The following is a 22,286-nucleotide window of genomic DNA, read 5'->3' as shown; positions in this document are numbered from 1 at the left end:
TTGATGTTAGTAAATAAATCATATCCCCTGACCTAAGGGAAGTGTTGACAGGCCACTCATCCATTTGTCTTGATGTTAGTAAATGAATCATATCCCCTGACCTAAGGGAAGTGTTGACAGGCCACCCATCCATTTGTCTTGATGTTAGTAAATAAATCATATCCTCTGACCTAAAGGAAGTGTTGACAGGCCACTCATCCATTTGTCTTGATGTTAGTAAATAAATCATACCCTCTGACCTAAAGGAAGTGTTGACAGGCCACTCATCCATTTGTCTTGATGTTAGTAAATAAATCATATCCTCTGACCTAAGGGAAGTGTTGACAGGCCACCCATCCATTTGTCTTGATGTTAGTAAATAAATCATATCCTCTGACCTAAGGGAAGTGTTGACAGGCCACTCATCCATTTGTCTTGATGTTAGTAAATAAATCAAACACAGGAATGAGCTGAGAATCATCCCCTGACCCTACCATGGCCATGACACCAATTGTATCACTTATCTCTACCTTTCAGCATCACCTGCCTCACACGTTCAGCAAAGTGAGGATAAACCAAACTGAAGGACAGGAACACTATGGCACAGATCACAGATAATGCCACAATAATTTTCACTCCTTTTCAAGAGGCAATTCTGACTTCCCATCCTGAAAATGGCATCTGGTAATTGATGTTAAATGTTAATAACTTGTTACACCAAAATTGTTCTATATTACAATAAAACCTCAACTCCCCTATATAAAAAATTAGATATCTTTATCATACACATTATCAAACCACATGCTAAGTGTATATAGTCTTCCAAATATGTCGAGGTCGGTCTGGCGTTGGCTCCCGTGGGTCCTTTCCTCCCCTCTGCTCTGCCACACAGTCCCAACACCTGTCCCTTCCTCTCATATGAAAGCTATAGGTAACATATGAGAGGAAAAAATAGGTGTTGAGACTGTGTGGCAGAGCAGAGGGGAGAAATGGACCCGCGGGAGCCAACGCCAAAACGGACTCGACAACTTGGTTTCTCTATAGTATCAACAAAAACTCTTACTGCACCCACAGCGAGCTACACACCAGCCACTCAACTACTGTTACTGTCTCCCCAAACAATGCACGCCACCATCACCTACACACCCTAACACTTAAGAACTTTTGCAGTGGAACACTTATATCAAACAAGCCTCTGTCCTTAGTCTTGGCAGCTTTCATATAAAAAAAAGCCATTTAGCAAAGTAACTGACAAACTGCAGATGTGAGGAGTTGAAAATGACCAAGTCTGCAATTGTACAGATGTGTAGTTCTTTAGGAGCATCCGACAGTGTGCTCCTCAAGACAAAGAGAACAGAAGGGAGAGCAGGGCGAGTTGTTCTGCTGTGATGATCTGCAGGGGGCCGGGCAGTGTGGTGGCTTCCTCTACTTGTGAAGATTCATACTCAGAAAGTTGCTTAACCTGGTAGCAGCGATGGGCCAAATTTGTGGCTTGACCGTGTAGCAGTGATGGGCCAAATATGTGCCATGATATAACCCCCCCAAAACAATGATACATAAACTGATCACAAATGCTTTGATATATATTATGAAATGGTTTGTGTGAGTGATGATTTTTTCTCATTTATCTCGCTCAGAGGGACCATTACGAAACATGATCCCTGCTGCTACCGGGTTAAGTTGAAAGTGGATGTGGACTCAGTAACATATCAAAAAAATAAATAATTCCACACACGTTTGCATCCCCATCTCCAATCCTGAAGAGGTGAAGCAACACAGAACAACCGTGCTCTGCCCCGCCAAAATGACCAAGGACTGAGGGCCTTGCCTAGTGTCAACAACAATAGGAAGTTTACCGTTATACAGTACTTGAAGGAAACAACTTTTAAGCTTGAATGAAATTGAAGAGTCATCCAATTAGCATCTGTCTCTGTGTGTGTGTGTGTGTGTGTGTGTGTGGGTGGGTGTGGGTGTATCTATATATAAACACATTGCAATTGTACTACTTGGTTTCGAGAAGAGTACCAGAAATCCTTATCTAAACATGCTAGCACTACAAGACAGCCCAAAGCCAGCACCATCACCCATGAGACATTGTACATAATGAAGTGTCAAGCTGAAGGTTAGTGAGGGTATCAGAGGCTGTTCACTTAAGTCAGACCCAAGCTGAGTGCTGATTGGCTACTGTTATGGCTTCCAAGTTTTCTTTTACCTCTGTTTGTGTTTATCTCACACAGCACTTTGCTGATCTGCACTGTGCTTACAAACACGCTTAGGTTTATGTTGTCAGCTTGGGTCAGACTTAAGTGAACAGACTATACACACATGCACAAGGTGGCAGACTTTTTCACATGTAAAGCCCAGCAGCAGCAGCAGTGTGACAACATGGACTCGGCAAACTCTATCATGAGGAAAGCACTGGCCAAGCAGAAGCTGAAGAATTCCACACAAACAGCCGCACACAAACCTTAGTGATGCAGAGAGGACATTGTAATTTCTGGAACCGAAGGGTTTACGGAAAATCCTGAGTTTTGAGCTGCCATTGGAGTTTGTACTGTCTCCTAAGCCCTTAGGGGTCTGTTAAAAGGTGGTGGAGAGGCACAGGTTAGTGAGGTTAGCTGGTGAACACTTCCCTTACCCTTGTCGTGAGGTGATGGGTGCATGGGACAGAAACTTCTTTGATGTGAATTTAACATTACATGCTTTGAAGAAAATTTAAAAGGTCTCGTCTTGTTGTTGTTTTTCCATTAGCACAAGCCAAACCCCACCAGCTCATCACCCTTGTCATGGGGTGCTGGGTGCATGGGAGCCTGACAGAAACCTCTTCCTTGACATGAATTAAACATTACATGCTTCAAAGAAAATTTAAAAGGTCTTAGTCTTGTTTTTTTTTCCATTAGCACAAGCCAAACCCCACCAGCTCATCACCCTTGTCATGGGGTGCTGGGTGCATGGGAGCCTGACAGAAACCTCTTCCTTGACATGAATTTAACATTACATGCTTTGAAGAAAATTTAAAAGGTCTTAGTAAAAAAATCAAACATGGGAATGAGCCAAGAAACATCCCTTGATCCTACCATGGTCATGACAGCAATGGCAACACTCCTCTCTACCTTTCAGTGTCACCTGCCTCGGAAGATCAGTAAAGTGAGCATAAACCAAACTGAAGCACGAGAACACTATGGCCTATTAGCACAAGCCAAACCCCACTGGCTCATGTATTTGTGTGGGAAGAAATGTTAAAATTACACCAAGTTAGCTTTACACAGCCTGGCCTGAAATGCAACACTTGCCTAAAACAATCACTGCTTGTACTGCAGAGAGGCAGCAGCCCTGAGACCACTGCACCAACCAACACACTGAACTTCTGACGGCTGTGTCTTGGAATAACGTCAATGAAACTGTGCCAAGTGTGCTGTGCGGCTATACAGTAAACGTGCAAACAACATACACAATAAAAAACTCCATTGTTAGTGGTTGGTCAGTTAGCTAAGGTCCAAGTTTTTAATAGTTTCGGGACCCCACTACAACTATTTCCCAAGTCCACAGAGAAGAGTAACCTGTTTTTTTTACTGTGTTAAAAGGAGATGATGGTAAAGAAATATGAAAGTTTTGGAAAGTTTTGTTTAGTCGGCACAACATCTGGGGTCATATGCCGAAGAGAGACAGAAGGAAAAGGAATTATAGAAGGGAACAGATCCCAGGAGACGGGACACAACCCCCGATTAATACCTGGTACCCATTCACTGCTGGGTGGACAGGGGTGTAGGGTATCGGAAAAGCCGCCCAGATTTTTCCACTCCGCCCGGGAATCGAAACCGGACTCTCGGTTATGAGCCAAGTGTGCTAACCACTGCACCACGAAGCCCCCAAAGAAATAGGAACCGTCATAGAGAGAGAAACAGTGGCAGAAATGACTCCTAAGAACACAGCAATCATGAAAACAGAAATTTACACACATACATTTTTGAAGAGGTTTGCTGGTGTTAAGACGAACATGCTGCACATATGTAAAAGCTTATATACAGACACTTGAGGGAGGGCAGGGGTCGTCAGCAGCAGCATTGATCATTTCCTCGGCATGAAGCACAATGAGAGTTGCTGTACATGATGCAAGTATTATTGAAAGTGTTAGTCATCATCCTTGCTTGGGCTTATCGGAACAAAAGACTCGGCTCCTCGTCGGGCCAATCAGTGAGTCAGAAAGAAGAGAAGTGAAGAAATATGACAGTAAGAAATGTTCAATGAGAGAGAGAGAATTATAAAGATAGACAGATGGATAGATTAAGAGAAAGAGAGGAAATGAAAGAGAAAGAAAGAAATAAAGAAGAATAGAAAGAAAATAAGTGTGTGTGTGTGTGTGTGTGTGAGAGAGAGAGAGAGAGAGAGAGAGAGAGAGAATTATAAAGATAGACAGATGGATAGATTAAGAGAAAGAAATAAATAAAGAAGAATAGAAAGAAAATGAGAGAGAGAGAGAGAGAGAGAGAGAGAGAGAGAGAGAGAGAGAGAGAGAGAGAGAGAATTATAAAGATAGATAGATGGATAGATTAAGAGAGGAAATGAAAGAGAAAAAGAGAAAGAAAGAAAGAAAAAGAAAGAGATAAAGGAGAAAAGAGAGAAAATCAGAAAAAATGAAAGAAAATGAGAGAGAGAGAGAGAGAGAGAGAGAGAGAGAGAGAGAGAGAGTGTGTGTGTGTGCGTGTGTGTGTTAGTCCCTCACCTCATCATTGTTATCAAGCTTCCTCCAGGGTGACTTTCCCTTGGCCAGAATCTTCCTGAGAGAGGACGGAGTCATGCCCTTCCTGGCCTGGGGCGTGGACATCCCCTTCTTGCTGAGAACCGTCGGGGAGCGTGCCGGGGAGGACTGGGACCGTACTGAGCTTGAGCTGGTGGTGCGGCCCAGCAACTTCCGGCGCGTGGCCCGGCTGGCGTCTGGCTGAGGGTGGCGGGTGACGGGTGAGCCTCCTCTGCTGGCCAGCCCGGAAGCACCCTGAGGAAGGAAGACCGGCCCTGTCACACACACGGTGGGTCATTCACACGTCCACACACTGAAGAAAGGTTAAAGGAAATGGACCTGCCAACACTGGAACAAAGAAGAGAAAGGGGAGACCTAATACTAGTCTATAAATTGTGGAATAAAATGGAAGAGGTAGATGATGAGATGCTACTTAAGAGAAGGAAGAAACACCAGCAACACACGAGAACACAGTGAAAAATTGAGAAGAGGAAGATGCTTGAGACATAAAAAAAATATAGCTTACCGCAAAGAAACACAGAGGTTTGGAACAGACTAAGTGAGGATGTAGTATCGGCGAAGAGTGTGCACAACTTTAAGGAAAAACTGGACAGATACAGATATGGAGACGGGACCACACCAGCGTAAGCCCAGGCCCTGTAAAACTACAACTAGGTAAATACATTGAGAGGTCTAACAAGGTAGGTTACCTCCTTTCTGTGGCCTTGCCAGAGGGAGAGGGACAGCTCTGAGGCGTTGGACTCCCTCCTGTTCTCCTTGTCACCACGACTAAGGCGGCGGCCAGGCGTGGGCGGGCCAGGCCGGGAGTATGAGGTCTGTGTGTGAAGGAACGGCATGCTAGGGGTGGGCGGCACAGGCAGGGGGAAGGGGGGCAAGAGTCAAGGTGGGAGGTAATTTCTTAATGACTGACTCAAGCTTAATCTGGTAGCAGCGGGGATCATGTTTCTTAATGGTCCCTCTAAGCAAGAAAAATGAGAAAAAATCACCCCTCACACAAACCATTTCATAATATATATCCAAGCATTTGTGATCAGTTTATGCATCATCTATTTTGGGGGGTTTATATCATGGCACAAATTTGGCCCGTCGCTGCTACACGGTTAAAGAAATAAAAATCTATGTGGGTCAGAGTTGGAGGTGCCAAAGTTTGTGAAGTGTCAGCTGGAAGTGTTTTGTCCTGATGTGTGACACTCCTCCAAGTCCACCCTGGGCAGGAGGGCCGGGGGACACCCTCATGTGCCAGTGCTGTCCAGGCTGCCTTGCTGCTTCCTTGAGGGTGCCATTCACTCCCCAGTGTGCCAAAGTATACTTGTGACTATTACCTAATCCCACAAGTGCTAATTAAACTGAATTCCATGCAATGCTTTCAACACAAAACAACAAAAACCTTCAGAAGTCTTACAGAGAGCCTCCTCGTTTTCTTCCCGTCTGAAGAGTCAAGCGACGTCTCCGAGATGATGGAGTCTGAGGGAGACTTTCGCTTGCGCAGGTTGAAGGCCGGAGAGTCTAGCTCAAGGTTTTCTGTGGCCGCAGTGAGATTCAGTAATTGCCTGTCATCTATAGCACAGCCCTCCTGGGTGGAGCACCAAAACAAAACAGGCTAATAAAACTGTAACAAAGCAAAACTGTAACAAAGCCAATCAATGAAACTAATGTATAAAACAAAACTGAAGACAGAAAAGTGAATTTTAGAAACCTTATACAAAATAATAATCATATGGATTATCCAAAGATGCAACTTGTTAAAGAAGAGGAGCTTGTGCCTCTTAACCCTTTCAATGTGTGACGCAGACCTCAGCGTCACAGTATGGAAAGGGTTAAGAGGAAATGGAAGAGGATTACGAGGTTTTGAAGAGGATTAAGAGGAAAAGGAAGAGGTTTTGAAGAGGATTAAGAGGAAAAGGAAGAGGTTTTGAAGAGGATTAAGAGGAAAAGGAAGAGGTTTTGAAGAGGATTAAGAGGAAAAGGAAGAGGTTTTGAAGAGGATTAAGAGGAAAAGGAAGAGGTTTTGAAGAGGATTAAGAGGAAAAGGAAGAGGTTTTGAAGAGGATTAAGAGGAAAAGGAAGAGGTTTTGAAGAGGATTAAGAGGAAAAGGAAGAGGTTTTGAAGAGGATTAAGAGGAAAAGGAAGAGGTTTTGAAGAGGATTAAGAGGAAAAGGAAGAGGTTTTGAAGAGGATTAAGAGGAAAAGGAGGAGGTTTTGAAGAGGATTAAGAGGAAAAGGAGGAGGATTAAGAGGTTTTGAAGAGGGTTAAGAGGAAAAGGAAGAGGATTAAGAGGTTTTGAAGAGGATTAAGAGGGTTAAGAGGAAAAGGAAGAGGATTAAGAGGTTTTGAAGAGGATTAAGAGGGTTAAGAGGAAAAGGAAGAGGATTAATCCTCTTCCATTTCCTCTTAACCCTTTCCATACTGTTACGCTGACGTCGGTGTCACAGTATTGAAAGTGTTCAGCAATGCCACAAGAAAGTAAATATATGAAGCATAAGTCCAAAACACATACATGAGGGAGTGTTGTTTAAAGATGAGAAGAAAACTTGAAAAGAACACAAAAAAGCAGCAATATGAACAGAAAGGGTAATGGAAGTCCTCCAGAGGTGCAAAGTCTGCCATGCCTGGAAGGGAACAGGCTCCACACAGCACCAGATCAACCGCCTGCAGCACACGGCTGCCTCCTCGGGGCGGGCACCACTGCTTGGCCACTGCTGACAAATGTGCTCACTACTTTACTACACAACAAGGCAGCAGCGCCCCAAGTACTCACTCTCAGCTTGTCGTCCTCAAAGTCGTCCAGCGGCCTGAACTGCATCTCCACGGGGTAGGCGGAGCGCATGTGTGGCGGGTAGAGGGAGTTCCGCCGCTGCAGCTCAGACACCCGCCGCCACTGTTCGTCTCCTACTGGTATACAGTTTCCGTTCTGCCGACAGAGGGAGAGCAGCGTTAATGGTGTATGGCATGATGACAACACACAGAGAGTAAGGTCATGACTGGGGCAGCACACAGTGATGCCACACCAGCAACACTGCCTCCTCACCTTCATGTCATGGAGGTACTTGTTGTTGAAGAGCTCCTCCTCCTCCTCGTCACAGCGGAAGTGCATGCTGCGGGGGATGGATTTCCCCAGCGAGTGGTCCAAGATGATTTCTGGCGGGGGAAGACCGGGACGCTTGGTCTGGGTGTCCGAGGGTGCTGCCAGGGCCTCGCGCTGGGCCACTCTCTCATCGCTGCTGATGCTGCCACCCCCAGCGACCATGGTCTGGCTCTTAGGCTTGAGGAAGACCTGCAATATGGAGTTTTTTCTGCGTTTAGAGTTCAGGTAACTTAACCCCTTGACTGGATTTCCTACAATAAGACAACACCAAGCTACAGGAGTGGACCAAAAAGTGGCTGCTACAATTCAATGAAGAAATATGTAAAGTCCTGCATCTTGGGAGGGGATATCCAGCACACCAGTACCACATGGGAAACACTCCACTATCCACCACAGAGGCAGAGAAAGACCTGGGAGTGTATCTTACCAGGCTACCAGTTAAGGGATATCCAGCACACCAATACCACATGGGAAACACTCCACTATCCACCACAGAGGCAGAGAAAGACCTGGGAGTGTATCTTACCAGGCTACCAGTTAAGGGATATCCAGCACACCAATACCACATGGGAAACACTCCACTATCCACCACAGAGGCAGAGAAAGACCTGGGAGTATGTGTTACCAGGCTACCAGTGAAGGACAAATCTGTGCCAATCGCAGCGGACGGGTTACAGGTGAAAGAACAGTACAAGTCATGTGTAGGATAAGAGATGACAAGATTGAGGGCATGATGAGTCTGTGCATCCTAACACTGGTATGGGTTTTGAGTCTGCCCTCACTGACTGGACACGTGCATGGACGCGTGCAGTAGAGAAAGCAGTTAAAGAGCAAACTACTACTAATAATAATAATAATAATAATAATAATAATAAAAAAAAGGAAACAATAGTGATGATACTAACCGAGTCATCTTTGCTTGATGCCGACCCTCGCTGCAAATGGTCCCTGGTCCTCTTCTTTGGCAGCAGCTTTTCCGTGGAGTCGTTGCACCCAAGGTACTCGTCCGCTGAGGAGGAGGTGGTGGCAGAACGCGTGGTCCTGCGGCCCAGGACCTGACTGTCTGATATGGACATCCGCGTCAGTCTGTTGGAGGAGGACGCCGGGACCTCCTGCTCCTGGGGATGGACAAGATCACTCGTTACAGGCGGCAAAAAAGTTGGAAAGTTTCGTTTAGTCGGCGCAACATCTGTGGTCATATGCCGGAGAGATAAAAGGGGAAGGAATTATAGAAGGGAACAGACCCCAGGAGACGGGACACAACCCCCGATTAATACCTGGTACCCATTCACTGCTGGGTGGACAGGGGCGCAGGGTATCGGAAAAGCCACCCAAATTTTTCCACTCCACCCGGGAATCAAACCCGGGCTCTCTTAGTTGTGAGCCGAGTGTGCTAACCACTGCACCACGAAGCCCCCCCCCCAGGTGGCAGAAACAAACAGTAATTGACCTCCCTTTTGGCTGCTCATTATTTTTGTGGGAACAGTGATTAGTGAGCTCTTTTTACATCTTTTTTTGTTCCCCTTGAGCGGTTTCTTTAGCTTTAAAAAAAATAAAATAATAATAATAATAATAATCTTTCAAGAGGAGGGTATCAGGACACCTCTTCTCCCGAAATTGACCTAACTTTCAGGCAGTCCTCTAACTCTTTTTAGGATCAGTGAGTAGCAGGCTTTTTTTTCACATTTGTTTCCTTTTTTTATGCCCTTGAGCTGACTCCTCTGCTGTAAAAAAAAATAATAATAATAAAATAAAAAAAAACATCCGATAATCCGACGTACAGTACCTCAGAATTTTCATCCAAGGGTCAATTTTAGCTTTTTTCCTTGACATAGAGAGAAAATAGCTTACAACAATACTAATAATAATGATAATAATAATAGTACTCACCCAGAAGCTCTCCCGCCTCTGCAATTTCTTGTGCTCCTTGATCTGAGCCTCGGCGTGGTGGAGCTGCATTTCCATGGAGCGTTTCTCTGCGCCGAGCCTCTTGATGGTGTTTTCCTGTTCATGATTCTTCTCCTTGAGCGGCTGGTACTTCCCCTCGACCTCAAGCACTCTATTTTGCGCCTCTATGCCTTTCAGTTTCTCCCTCTGTACACTTTCCTCAAGCTTCTTCATGCACTCCTTGACTTGGCTCAGCTGTGTAAGGAGAAGGATTGCATCATCAAAGACGTCACAGTACCCACCGAAGCGACCACTCAGTCTCATGTTAAAGGCTGTCTCTTGTGACCTTCCCAAAGGTTATGATATGCTTGACTGAGGGAGGATTTTAAAAGAGATTATAGATGGATCTGGAAACAGTGCTCAGAAGGGAAAGACTCCATTGGTTTGGACATATAAAGAGGGTAGGTGAGGATACAGTGCTGGGAGTTGTGGAGAGATTGGAGGCAGAAGGAAGGAGACCAGTTGGTAGACCTAGGAAAATGTGAAGGTGTATACAGGAAAACTTGGCACTGATGGGATTGGATGAGCATCAGGCAGAAGACAGAGTAGAATGGAGGTAGAAGGAAGACCAGTTGGTAGGCCTAGGAAAACGTGGAGAAGGTGTATACAGGAAGACTTGGCATTGATGGGATTGGGTGAGCATTGGGCAGAAGACAGAGCAGAATGGAGGAGAGTCTTAAAGCGTCCAACCGCTCAGGAACAGTGAACAGGGACGGTAAACAAAATGAAGATGATGATGAGTATGGCTGGGTGGGCCTTTACATTCACGCACCTGCTGCTGGTAGTGTCTGTTAGCAGTGCGCGCCTCATCAAGGTGCGTGACAGTCTCCCCGAGCTTCTTTTTGGCAGTCTCGTATTTCTTCTGCAGGATTTCTCTCTCCTTCTTCTCGCGCTCCCACTCGGCGGCCCGCAGTGTTAGCTTCTCAACCTCAGTCTTGTATGTCTTCCTCTGCGGGATAAGTTAAGAGAAATAACAGAAAAGTAGATTGACTAAGAGAAGGAATAAACACCAGAAACACACGACACAGTAAAAAAATTGAGGAAGGGAAGATGCTTAACCCGGTAGCAGCGGGGATCATGTTTCTTAATGGTCCCTCTAAGCGAGAAAAATGAGAAAAAATCATCACTCACACAAACCATTTCATAATATATATCAAAGCATTTGTGATCAGTTTATGCATCTTCTATTTGGGGGGTTTATATCATGGCAGAAATTTGGCCCGTCACTGCTACACGGTAAAGCCACAAATTTGGCCCGTCACTGCTACACGGTAAAGCCACAAATTTGGCCCGTCACTGCTACACGGTAAAGCCACAAATTTGGCCCCTCACTGCTACACGGTAAAGCCACAAATTTGGCCCGTCACTGCTACACGGTAAAGCCACAAATTTGGCCCGTCACTGCTACACGGTAAAGCCACAAATTTGGCCCCTCACTGCTACACGGTAAAGCCACAAATTTGGCCCGTCACTGCTACACGGTAAAGCCACAAATTTGGCCCGTCGCTGCTACCGGGTTAAGAGACAAAGAAATATAGCTTCCCACAGAGAGATATAGAGGCTTGGAAGCAGACTAAGTGAGGATTTAGCATGAGTGAAGCAACGTGACCCCAGGCGTATGCTCCCCCATTTGTGAGCTTAGTGTAAAAATAGTTGTAGGTCAGACGGCTCGACTAACTTGATTTTTATTTACGTGTCAGAGTTTGGTAAGGACAGCAGGCTAGGGAGTGAAGCAACGTGACCCCAGGCGTATGCTCCCCTATTTGTTAGTTTAGTGTCCTCCCGGAATTGACCTCTCTTGTGGCCACTCTGTAATCTTTAAGAGCAGTAAGTAGTGGGCTTTTTTTTAATATTGTTTTATTATTGTGTGTGTCTTTGAACTGTTGCCTTTGCTGAAAAAAAGAAGAAGAAGAAGAAGAAGAAGAAGAAGAAGAAGAAAAGAAAAAAGAAAAAGAAGAAGCATAACATGTACTCACGATTGTGTCTGCCGCGCCTCTCTCCAGCTTGGCCTTCTCCTTGGCAGCCCGCACCTCCTCCTTCAGGCTCTGGACGGTCTTCTCAGCCTCACGCTCCACGCGACGCAGCTCCTCCTGTGGGGACGCCAGGGTTAGCACATACACCCCTTGCCTTGTCACAGCGGGGGGTGGGGTGGGGTGGGGTGGGGGGTCTGGCCACTACACCATTACCACCACACTATTGCAAATGAGTCACAGTAGGAGATATTTTCACAGACGCCGACTCCACACCCAAGTATTACTCCAATGTTTGCCAGCTCCTCCTCCTCCTCCTCCTCCTCCTCCTCCTCATCGTTTAACGTCCATTTATTCCCTATGGTGGGGTTGGACGGGACATGAGCCTCCTCCACTGTTGCCGGTCCATAGCCATTTCTTCCATGATGCTCAGCCTCCTGATATCTTCCTCCACCACCTTTCTCCACGTCTTCCTTGGCCTTCCTGCACACCAAATCCAAGTACTTACCTCTGAGGCTGCCACCGCCTTCTCCTTGTCGATGGTCTGGCTCTCCAGGGCCAGCACGCGGGAGTGGTGTTTCTTGCTCTCGGCCTCAGTCACTGCCAACTAGAGAACAGACAGTTACAGGCATCTTCTGCTCACTAGAGAAAGGTAATCTAATGCTATGTGGGTACAGTATTTCGGCTGACTAAAGGAAGACACACTAGTGGGCTGTATTATTAAACATTTCGTTACTAAACATTTCGTCGCCCAAGTTCACATATTTGCCAAGGCTTTCGTAGGAATTTTGGGCATATCCAGGAGTAGTTTTATGACCCTGGTGGTAGTTTGACCCTTATTCTGTACCACGAACCTAAAGAAACATCCATTAGAGCCCGACTGATCCCCTCTTTGACCTTTAGAAATAGCTGATGTGAGAAGCTAAAGTCTTACAATACCGACCACCACCTCCCAGCACTGTTCGTCATATTCCTAGTGTCCCAGCCTCACCTTTTGGGCGAGTGCAGCAACCTCTGCCTGGTGCTGCTGCAGGTTGTGTGTGGCATCAGTTAGCTGCTTCTTGGCCTGCTGTAGGTCCTTCTGGAGGCTGCTGACCTCCTGCTGCTGGCCCAAGAGTGTGTCCTCAGTCTTGCTGCTCATCAACAGCCGCTCGTGCTCAAGTGTTTGTCTGTTGGTGTCCGCCTGTCGCTGCAAGGCGTCCTGTTCTGCACCCAGCCGTCCAGTCAGCTGCTTGATCTCCTCCCTCAGCTGCACGATGGTCTCCTCTCTCTCTCTTATGGTGGTGGCCAGGGACAGCTTCTCCTCCTTCAGCTGCACGATGGTCTCCTCTCTCTCTCTTGCGGTGGTGGCCAGGGACAGCTTCTCCTCCTTCAGCTGCACGATGGTCTCCTCTCTCTCTCTTGCGGTGGTGGCCAGGGACAGCTTCTCCTCCTTCAGCTGCACGATGGTCTCCTCTCTCTCTTGCGGTGGTGGCCAGGGACAGCTTCTCCTCCCTCAGCTGCACGATGGTCTCTCTCTCTCTTGCAGTGGTGGCCAGGGACAGCTTCTCCTCCTTCAGCTGCACGATGGTCTCCTCTCTCTCTCTTGCGGTGGTGGCCAGGGACAGCTTCTCCTCTTTCAGCTGCACGATGGTCTCCTCTCTCTCTCTTGCAGTGGTGGCCAGGGACAGCTTCTCCTCCCTCAGCTGCACGATGGTCTCCTCTCTCTCTCTTGCGGTGGTGGCCAGGGACAGCTTCTCCTCCCTCAGCTGCACGATGGTCTCCTCTCTCTCTCTTGCAGTGGTGGCCAGGGACAGCTTCTCCTCCCTCAGCTGCACGATGGTCTCCTCTCTCTCTCTTGCGGTGGTGGCGAGGGACAGCTTCTCCTCCTCAAACACTTGCTTACAGTGTTCCATTTCAGTGCGAAGAGTCTGCTCAACCTCCAGCTGCTGCCTTGCCTGGGCTTCCTCTTGGCTGGTGTGGTGCTGGGTGGCTTCCTCCGTCTCCTCCCTCAGCAACAAGTACTTCTCTTTCTGCTCTGCGACGCAACCCTTCAGTCTGGCAACTTCCTCGGAGAGTTCTTGGATGGATTCTCTGTACGCCTCGACAGACTTTGTCTCCGCTTCCTGCCGAGCCGTCTGCGTGGCCTGGAGGTCACTCTCAAGCTGTTCCTTCTCTGCCCTGTGCTGGCTGGTCAGGTCTTCAAGTCTTCCCTGCAGTGCCACGAGTGCCGCCTTGTGTTCCTCGGCCATCTCTGTCAGCGCACACTTTTCTTCCTGGTGGCTCTGACGCACCTCGTCCTTTTCCCTCTGAAGCTCTGCCACAAGCTCCTCCAGGCCTTGAATCACTCTTGCTTTTTCCTCTTTGATGGCCTGGACCGTGGCTTCCAACCTCTGCTTTTCACCGCCGGACTCCCCTTCCATCACCTTCACCTGGGCATCATGAGCGGACTTTTCTTTTTCCATTTGAGTTCCAGCTTCACAGATTTCTTTCCTTAACTGAGTGATGCGTTCCTCCCTTGCCTCCAGGTCAGCGGCTAACTTGGACTTCTCTTCCTCAAACACTTGCTTGCTATCTTCCACTTCCTTGAGTAGCAACGAGAGGGCTCCCTCTTTTTCTGCAAGCCGTTCTTCCTGGCGTGACACTTCAGTCTTGTGGTGGTGCGCAGCCTCGCCGCTCTCTCGCTGAAGTGTCGAGTATTTTTCAGTCACCTCAGCAAGACTGCCCTTCAGCACAGCCACCTCCTTGTTGAGCTCATCATTAGATTCCCTCAGCCTGACAGTGTGGTCAGTGTCTCTGCTCCTTGAGTCCATCAGGGCAGCAACTTCCTGCCTCAGCTCAGCAACACACTGCTGCTCAGCCTCAAGGCTTGCTGACAGCCTCTGGACTTCAGCCTCAGACTTCCTCTGCAAGTCCTCTACGGTTACATTCAGTGTTTCCACTTTCTTTATATGGTCAAGCCCTTCACGTTCCAGCTTTTCCCTTACTGCATCGTGCCGGCTTGTCTCAGCGTCCAGCTTCTGGTGCAGTGCCTCCAGCACACCCCTGAGTTCCTCAGTCTTGGTGGCCAGCAAACACTTTTCTTCATGGAGCATCTTGGACAAGCTGTCTTTTTCACTTTGGAGTTCTGCAATGAGGTTTTCCTTCTCCTGAATTTCTTGTGCCTTTTCTTCTGTAAAGGATTTTATTGTGCATTCCATTGTTTGCTGTCTCTCATGAGAATCGTTTTCTATCGTCTTCAACTTGGCCTCGGCAGCCGCCTTCTCTGCAGTGATCTGGGTTCTGAGTCTATCAAGCTCTTCCTTCAAGCCTGCGATGCACTCACCTTTTTCCTGCAGGTCGGCGGCCAACTTGGAGTTTTCTCCCTCCAACACTTGCTTGCTGTGGTCAGCTCTGCCAGCATGATCCTTGAGCTCCTTCATCTCTTTGTCCAGCTTCTCATTGGACTCCCTCAGCCTGTCAAGGCAGTCAGTGTCTTTACACTTTGTGTCCATCAGGGCAGCAACTTCCTGCCTCAGCTCAGCAACACACTGCTGCTCAGCCTCAAGGCTTGCTGACAGCCTCTTAGCCTCACCCTCAGACTTCCTCTGCAAGTCCTCTTTGACTTTTTCCAGGGTCTCCACTTTCTTTGTAAGGTCAAGCACCTCACTGTCCAGCTTTTTCTTTTCTGTAGTGTGCTGGTCTGCCTCAGCGTCCAGCTTCTGGTGCAGTGCCTCCAGGGCACTCCGGTGTTCTTCAGCCCTGGTGGCCAGCAAACACTCTTCTTCATGGAGCATCTTGGACAAGCTGTCTTTTTCACTTTGGAGTTCTGCAATGAGGTTTTCCTTCTCCTGTATTGTTTTCTCCCTCTCCTCCATCACAGATTTAATTGTGGACTCCATTTTCTGTTGTCCGTCATAAGAGTCCTTTTCTAAGGTCTTAATCTTGCCCTCAGCAGCGGCCCTTTCTTCAGTCACCTGGTCTCTCAGTTTGACAATTTCTTCCTTCTGTTCTGAGATGTATTTTTCTTTCTCTTGTAGGTTGGTGATCAACTCCACTTTCTCTCCCTCCAACACTTGCTTGCTGTGGTCAGCTCTGCCAGCATGATCCTTGAGTTCCTTCATCTCTTTGTCAAGCTTCTCATTGGACTCCCTCAGCCTGTCAAGGCAGTCAATGTCTTTACACTTTGTATCCATGAGGGCAGCAACTTCCTGCCTCAGCTCAGCAACACACTGCTGCTCAGCCTCAAGGCTTGCTGACAGCCTCTTAGCCTCACCCTCAGACTTCCTCTGCAAGTCCTCTTGGATTTCTTTCAGGGTTTCAATTTGTTTTTCCAGACAAGTTACTTCCGTCATTTTCTCCTGCACCAAGAGCTGTTGTTTGGCCAGCTGTGCCTCATGACTGTCTTGGGCTGCCTGCAACTCCTGCACCAGTGAAGAACAGGACTCTTGTGAACACCTGAGCTCACTCTCTAGCTTCTCTTTATCAGTGGTGTGCTGCCCTGTCACAATGTTAAGCCTCTGCTGTAGTGCTTCAAGGGCACGCCTGTGTTCCTCTGCTGTGGTGGCCAGCAAACTCCGCTGGCTTGTCTCAGCGTCCAGCTTCTGGTGCAGTGCCTCCAGGGCACTCCGGTGTTCTTCAGCCCTGGTGGCCAGCAAACACTCTTCTTCATGGAGCATCTTGGACAAGCTGTCTTTTTCACTTTGGAGTTCTGCAATGAGGTTTTCCTTTTCCTGTATTATTTTCTCCCTCTCCTCCACCGTGGACTCCATTTTCTGTTGCCCATCATAAGAGTCCTTTTCTAAGGTCTTAATCTTGCCCTCAGCAGCGGCCCTTTCTTCAGTCACCTGGTCTCTCAGTTTGACAATTTCTTCCTTCTGTTCTGAGATGTATTTTTCTTTCTCTTGCAGGTTGGTGATCAACTCCACTTTCTCTCCCTCCAACACTTGCTTGCTGTTTTGTAAAGTGACTGTACAATCCTTGAGTTCCTTGATCTCTTTGTCAAGCATTTCATTGGACTCCCTCAGCCTGTCAAGGCAGTCAGTGTCTCTACTCCTTGCCTCCAAGAGGGCAGCAGCCTCCTGCCTCAGCTCAGCAACACACTGCTGCTCAGCCTCAAGGCTTGCTGACAGCCTCTGGACTTCAACCTCAGACTTCCTCTGCAAGTCCTCTTGGATTTCTTTCAGGGTTTCAATTTGTTTTTCCAGACAAGTTACTTCCGTCATTTTCTCCTGCACCAAGAGCTGTTGTTTGGCCAGCTGTGCCTCATGACTGTCTTGGGCTGCCTGCAACTCCTGCACCAGTGAAGAACAGGACTCTTGTGAACACCTGAGCTCACTCTCCAGCTTCTCTTTATCAGTGGTGTGCTGCCCTGTCACACTGTCAAGCCTCTGCTGTAGTGCTTCCAGGGCACGCTTGTGTTCCTCGGCCGTGGTGGCCAGCAAACTCCTTTCTTCCTGGTGCATCTTCAACAGGCTGTCTTTTTCACTCTCAAGTTTTGCAATGCACTTTTCCTTTCTCTGAATCTCTCCGTCTTTTTCTTCCACCAACAGTTTCACGGTAGATTCCATTGCCACCTTCTGGTTGTGGGTCGCCTCCTCAGTCAGCTTGACCTGGGCCTCCAGCGCAGCCTTCTCCTCAGACATGTGCGTCCTGAGGTGACCCATCTGTTCCTTGAGGTCTGCGATGCACTGCTCCTTCTCCTGCAGGATGCTGGCAAACTTCACCTTGTCTTCCTCAGAGGTCCTGTGAGTGTCCTCCAGTCTCCTCTGCAGGTCCTTGCACTCCTCCTCCTTCAGTGTGATGGTCGTGGCCAGGGCGGACTTTTCCCGAGTGTTTTCCTCCATGCTTTCCTTGACTTGCTGCTGCAGGGCTGACAGGGAGTCTTCCTGCGCCTTGATCACACCACTTAGTGACACTTTTTCACTTTCAAAGTCCTGTAACAGCTTTTCCTTTTCCTTCAACATAGCGTTGATGGTGTCCTGCGCTCCACTCAGCTGTTCTGTGAGTGAGGCGAGGGAACGGGCCTTGTCCTCCACCTCCTGGGCCAGGCACCTCATGTGTTCCTCCTGGGCAGCTGCCTGTTGAGGGGTACAGAAAGACACAAGAAGTGTTGCATTAATTCTCACCTTAAAGGTATGTGTACAGTACTGACTGCTACAGCCACTGGCAGCTCTAAGATTATCTTTCTGTGCTGTATAGAGGCTTCCTTCAAGCAAGGGTTGTGCTAAGAGAAAGGAACAATTACTTGCTTCAAAATTTATAGAGTGGCTGAGGGGGGGAGTGACCCTCTCAGGCACTCTGCAGTGCACACTCTGTAAGCCATGAAGTAATGTCCTCCACTGAACTGCTTAATCATCAGCCACACCACCTTAACCCCTTCACTACGGCCGGGCAACAACAGCACCCTGCCCCGTATCCAATCTGGCTGCGCGCGCCAAATTTCAAACATCGCTTCTGAATATAATACGTAATACTCTCTCTTTTTCTCTCTCTCTACGTAAAAAAGAAGACAGGCATCCACTGCCTGCTTTCATCAGTATTCTGGGCTGGGCTGGGGTTCAAACCTTTCCCTCGCCTGCTGGCCACACGGACCACTCACTAACATTTCTTTGGAGGGGAAGTTCAAGATGATATAATAAATTGATTGTTTACCCAAGACTGCCAGTACAAAAGCCCTTCTTAAAGACAACTACACCAGAAAGCCGAGGTACCTGTTGGGTCAGCTGGTCTCTCGTGGTGGCGGCCGCGTCAAAGTCCTGCTGCAGCGCTGAGTGTTGGAGCTGCAGCTGTATTAGCTCCTCCTTCAGCACCTTCTCCACCACGGCCTCGGCCATGTTCTCCTCGCCTGAGGGAATACCAAGCTTCAGTAAGCATTGCACATCAACACACTGTTTTCTGCATGTGCAAAATTAACCCAGTAGCAGCGGGGATCATGTTTCTTAATGGTCCTTCCAAGTGAGAAAAATGAGAAAAAATCACCCCTCACACAAACCATTTCATATTATATATCAAAGCATTTGTGATCAGATTATGTATCATCTATTTTGGTGGGCACAAATTTGGCCCGTCGCTGCTACACGGTACAGCCACAACTTTGGCCCGTCGCTGCTACTGGGTTAAGGTTGAGTCTCCAGACAAAACATTACTTCTGGCAGTGTGTGACAACAAGAGGCAAGACCACTGCTGCCAGGTTATCATACTCAGAGCATAGAATTTACCGGTTTCTGACGCATAACTATTGCCAAGAAACATCAGGAATTAACTATTTTAACGATAAATATAAATAAATCTCGTTATTGGGGAGGAGGAGACAGCTTTGGGTTCAGAAGTCGGTAATAATTGACCGCTCTTTCGGCCACCTCTTCAGATTCTTTACTGGAGCAGCAAGTAGCGGGCTTTTTCTTTTTTTTTTCTTTTTCATGGTTTCCTTTTTTTGTGTCCCCTTGTGCTGTCTCCTTTGCTATATAATAAAAATAAATGAAAAAATAAATAAAAAGAGGCTGAGTACAACAATCTGGCAACGTTGGGTAAGACTGCCAGTACTGTGGGACGTAAACACTGTGGGGACCTGTTACAAGGAGAGCAAGTTGACAAGTCCTGGCACTGGGGAAATGATGACAATAGCATAAGAGTAACTTGAGTTTGCACCGACCTGAGACACTTGAAGAATGGCTGGAGGAGAAATGGAGCGGAGAGTTCCCAAACGACTCCTCGATGGAGACACTCGCACTCTTGTGGTCCATGAGGTACTGACGCAGCTCCTCAAGTTGAGTCTGGAATGAGAAGGGACCATCATCATCATCATCATCAAAACCCTGAATGACCAAGGCAACTATACTAAAATGGGCATCGCATGCTTAACCCGGTAGCAGCGACGGGCCAAATTTGTAGCTTTACCATATAGCAGTGACGGGCCAAATTTGTAGCTTTACCGTGTAGCAGTGACGGGCCAAATTTGTTGCTTTACCATGTAGCAGCAAAGGGCCAAATTTGTGGCTTTACCGTGTAGCAGCAAAGGGCCAAATTTGTGGCTTTACCGTGTAGCAGCGACGGGCCAAATTTGTAGCTTTACCATGTAGCAGTGACGGGCCAAATTTGTAGCTTTACCGTGTAGCAGTGACGGGCCAAATTTGTTGCTTTACCGTGTAGCAGTGACGGGCCAAATTTGTGGCTTTACCGTGTAGCAGCGACGGGCCAAATTTGTAGCTTTACCGTATAGCAGTGACGGGCCAAATTTGTGGCTTTACCGTGTAGCAGTGACGGGCCAAATTTGTAGCTTTACCATGTAGCAGCAAAGGGCCAAATTTGTACCTTTACCATGTAGCAGCAAAGGGCCAAATTTGTAGCTTTACCGTGTAGCAATGACGGGCTAAATTTGTGGCTTTACCATGTAGCAGCGACGGGCCAAATTTGTACCTTTACCATGTAGCAGCAAAGGGCCAAATTTGTGGCTTTACCGTGTAGCAGCAAAGGGCCAAATTTGTGTCATAATATAAACCCCAAAAATAGATGATACATAATCTGATCACAAATGCTTTGATATATATTATGAAATGGTTTGTATGAGTGATGATTTTTTTCTTATTTTTCTCGCTTAGAGGGACCATTAAGAAACATGATCCCCGCTGCTACCAAGTTAAAAATTGATGTAGGAAAAAACCTGGAAATCGCTTACAAATGACTTAGGCGATTATTTTATGAGGATGACGATATGAGAAGAAAAAACACGAAGAACTGCTCCTATAACAGAACATAGTGATTAGAAAGTTTTGTTTAGTGGGCGCAACATCTGTGGCCATGTGCCGGAGAGAGACAGAAAGGGAAGGAATTATAGCAGAAGGGAACAGATCTCAGGAGACGGGACACAACCCCCAATCAATACCTGGTACCCATTCACTGCTGGGTGGACAGGAGCGTACGGTTTCGGAAAAGCCGCCCAAATTTTTCCACTCCGCCCGGGAATCGAACCCGGGCTCTCTCAGTTGTGAGCCAAGTGTGCTAACCACTGCACCACAAAGCCCCCACATAGTGATTAGATTAGATTATTGTGGTGTTTTGTTGTGGCGGCGCAACTGCGGGGTCATACGCGCCTGATATATTCCAAAAAAAGACTTGTATTTTAACCCGATAGCAGCGGGGACCATGTTTCTTAATGGTCCCTCCCAGCGAGAAAAATGAGAAAAAAATCACCCCTCACACAAACTATTTCATAATATATATCAAAGCATTTGTGATCAGATTATGTATCATCTATTTGGGGGGTTTATTTCATTGCACAAATTTGGCCCGTCGCTGCTACACGGTAAAGCCACAAATTTGGCCTGTCGCTGCTACACGGTAAAGCCACAAATTTGCCCTGTCACTGCTACACGGTAAAGCCACAAATTTGCCCTGTCGCTGCTACACGGTAAAGCCACAAATTTGCCCGGTCGCTGCTACACGGTAAAGCCACAAATTTGGCCCGTCGCTGCTACCGGGTTAAAACTATATAAAACCAGTTAAAAATAAAATACACGATAAAAGCAACGATACGCAGTCAATAAAACCTACAGGAGGTAGAAAGTATTGAAGGGTGACCGGAAAAAGAGAGGTCAATTTGAGGTGGAGAAGTGTCTGGCCTCTGAACACACCTACCTTCATTTCCCTGATGTCGCTGGCCTGGCTCTCTATAAGGCTTTCATTCTCAAACTTCGCCTCTCTCAGCGAGCTCACTTCCCCCTCCAGGCGGTCTTTGTCCAGGCGAATGTGCAGCAGCTGTTGGCGCAAGGAGGAGTTCTGGAAAGTTGGAAAGTTTGGTTTAGTCGGCGCAACATCTGTGGTCATATGCCGGAGAGAGACAGAAGGGGAAGGAATTATAGGAGAAGGGAGAGTTTCATTCAGTCGGCGCAACATCTGTGGTCATATGCCGGAGAGAGACAGAAGGGGAAGGAATTATAGAAGGGAGTTTCGTTCAGTCGGTGCAACATCTGTGGTCATATGCCGGAGAGAGACAGAAGGGGAAGGAATTATAGAAGGGAACAGATCCCAGGAGACGGGACACAACCCCTGATTAATACCTGGTACCCATTCACTGCTGGGTGGACAGGGGCATAGGGTATCAGGAGTTCTGGAAGAGGAAGAAGAATCTGTCTCTTTGTTTCTTTCCTCTTTTTTTTTAACAGCAAAGGGGACGGCTCAAGGGTAACTAAAACTGTATAAAAAATAAATAAATAAATAAAAAAAGCCCGCTACTCACCGCTCCCATAATAGACAAAAGCAAAGAGTGGCCAAGAGAGGTCAGTTTCAGGTGGAGAGGCGTCTTGATACACTCTTCTTGAGCAAACAGATGATTACAATTGAGTTGAGAAAATGGCTCAAGTATTGCATTCTATCTTAATGTCTGAAGTCTTGTACCAATATGAAACTATATCTAATTAGGCCCAGGTACTGCATTCTATCCTAATGTCTGAAGTCTTGTAGCAATATGAAACTATATCTAATTAGGCCCAGGTATTGCATTCTATCCTAATGTCTGAAGTCTTGTACCAATATGAAACTATATCTAATTAGGCCCAGGTATTGCATTCTATCCTAATGTCTGAAGT

General features: G+C 47.2%; 1 protein-coding gene across 1 annotated transcript in view; it reads right to left on the bottom strand.

Annotated features, from left to right (window-relative positions):
- LOC126988135 (centrosome-associated protein CEP250-like) overlaps positions 1–22,286 on the bottom strand; it is a 40,914-nt gene that overhangs the window by 6,638 nt on the left and 11,990 nt on the right. Inside the window, 16 exon segments of the mRNA XM_050845980.1 lie at positions 2,447–2,556; positions 4,703–4,972; positions 5,428–5,553; positions 6,141–6,311; positions 7,499–7,651; positions 7,769–8,014; positions 8,731–8,943; positions 9,716–9,967; positions 10,545–10,721; positions 11,749–11,862; positions 12,251–12,349; positions 12,734–12,958; positions 12,960–17,780; positions 18,414–18,547; positions 19,355–19,475; positions 21,337–21,477. Coding sequence (XP_050701937.1) covers positions 2,447–2,556; positions 4,703–4,972; positions 5,428–5,553; positions 6,141–6,311; positions 7,499–7,651; positions 7,769–8,014; positions 8,731–8,943; positions 9,716–9,967; positions 10,545–10,721; positions 11,749–11,862; positions 12,251–12,349; positions 12,734–12,958; positions 12,960–17,780; positions 18,414–18,547; positions 19,355–19,475; positions 21,337–21,477 — 7,373 coding nt within the window.

This window comes from Eriocheir sinensis, chromosome 68 (assembly GCF_024679095.1).
Source record: "Eriocheir sinensis breed Jianghai 21 chromosome 68, ASM2467909v1, whole genome shotgun sequence".
In the NCBI taxonomy this organism is placed as follows: domain Eukaryota; kingdom Metazoa; phylum Arthropoda; class Malacostraca; order Decapoda; family Varunidae; genus Eriocheir; species Eriocheir sinensis.
The sequence above is the reverse complement of the archived record's forward strand: the minus strand, read 5'-3'. Positions and strand labels throughout refer to the sequence as shown.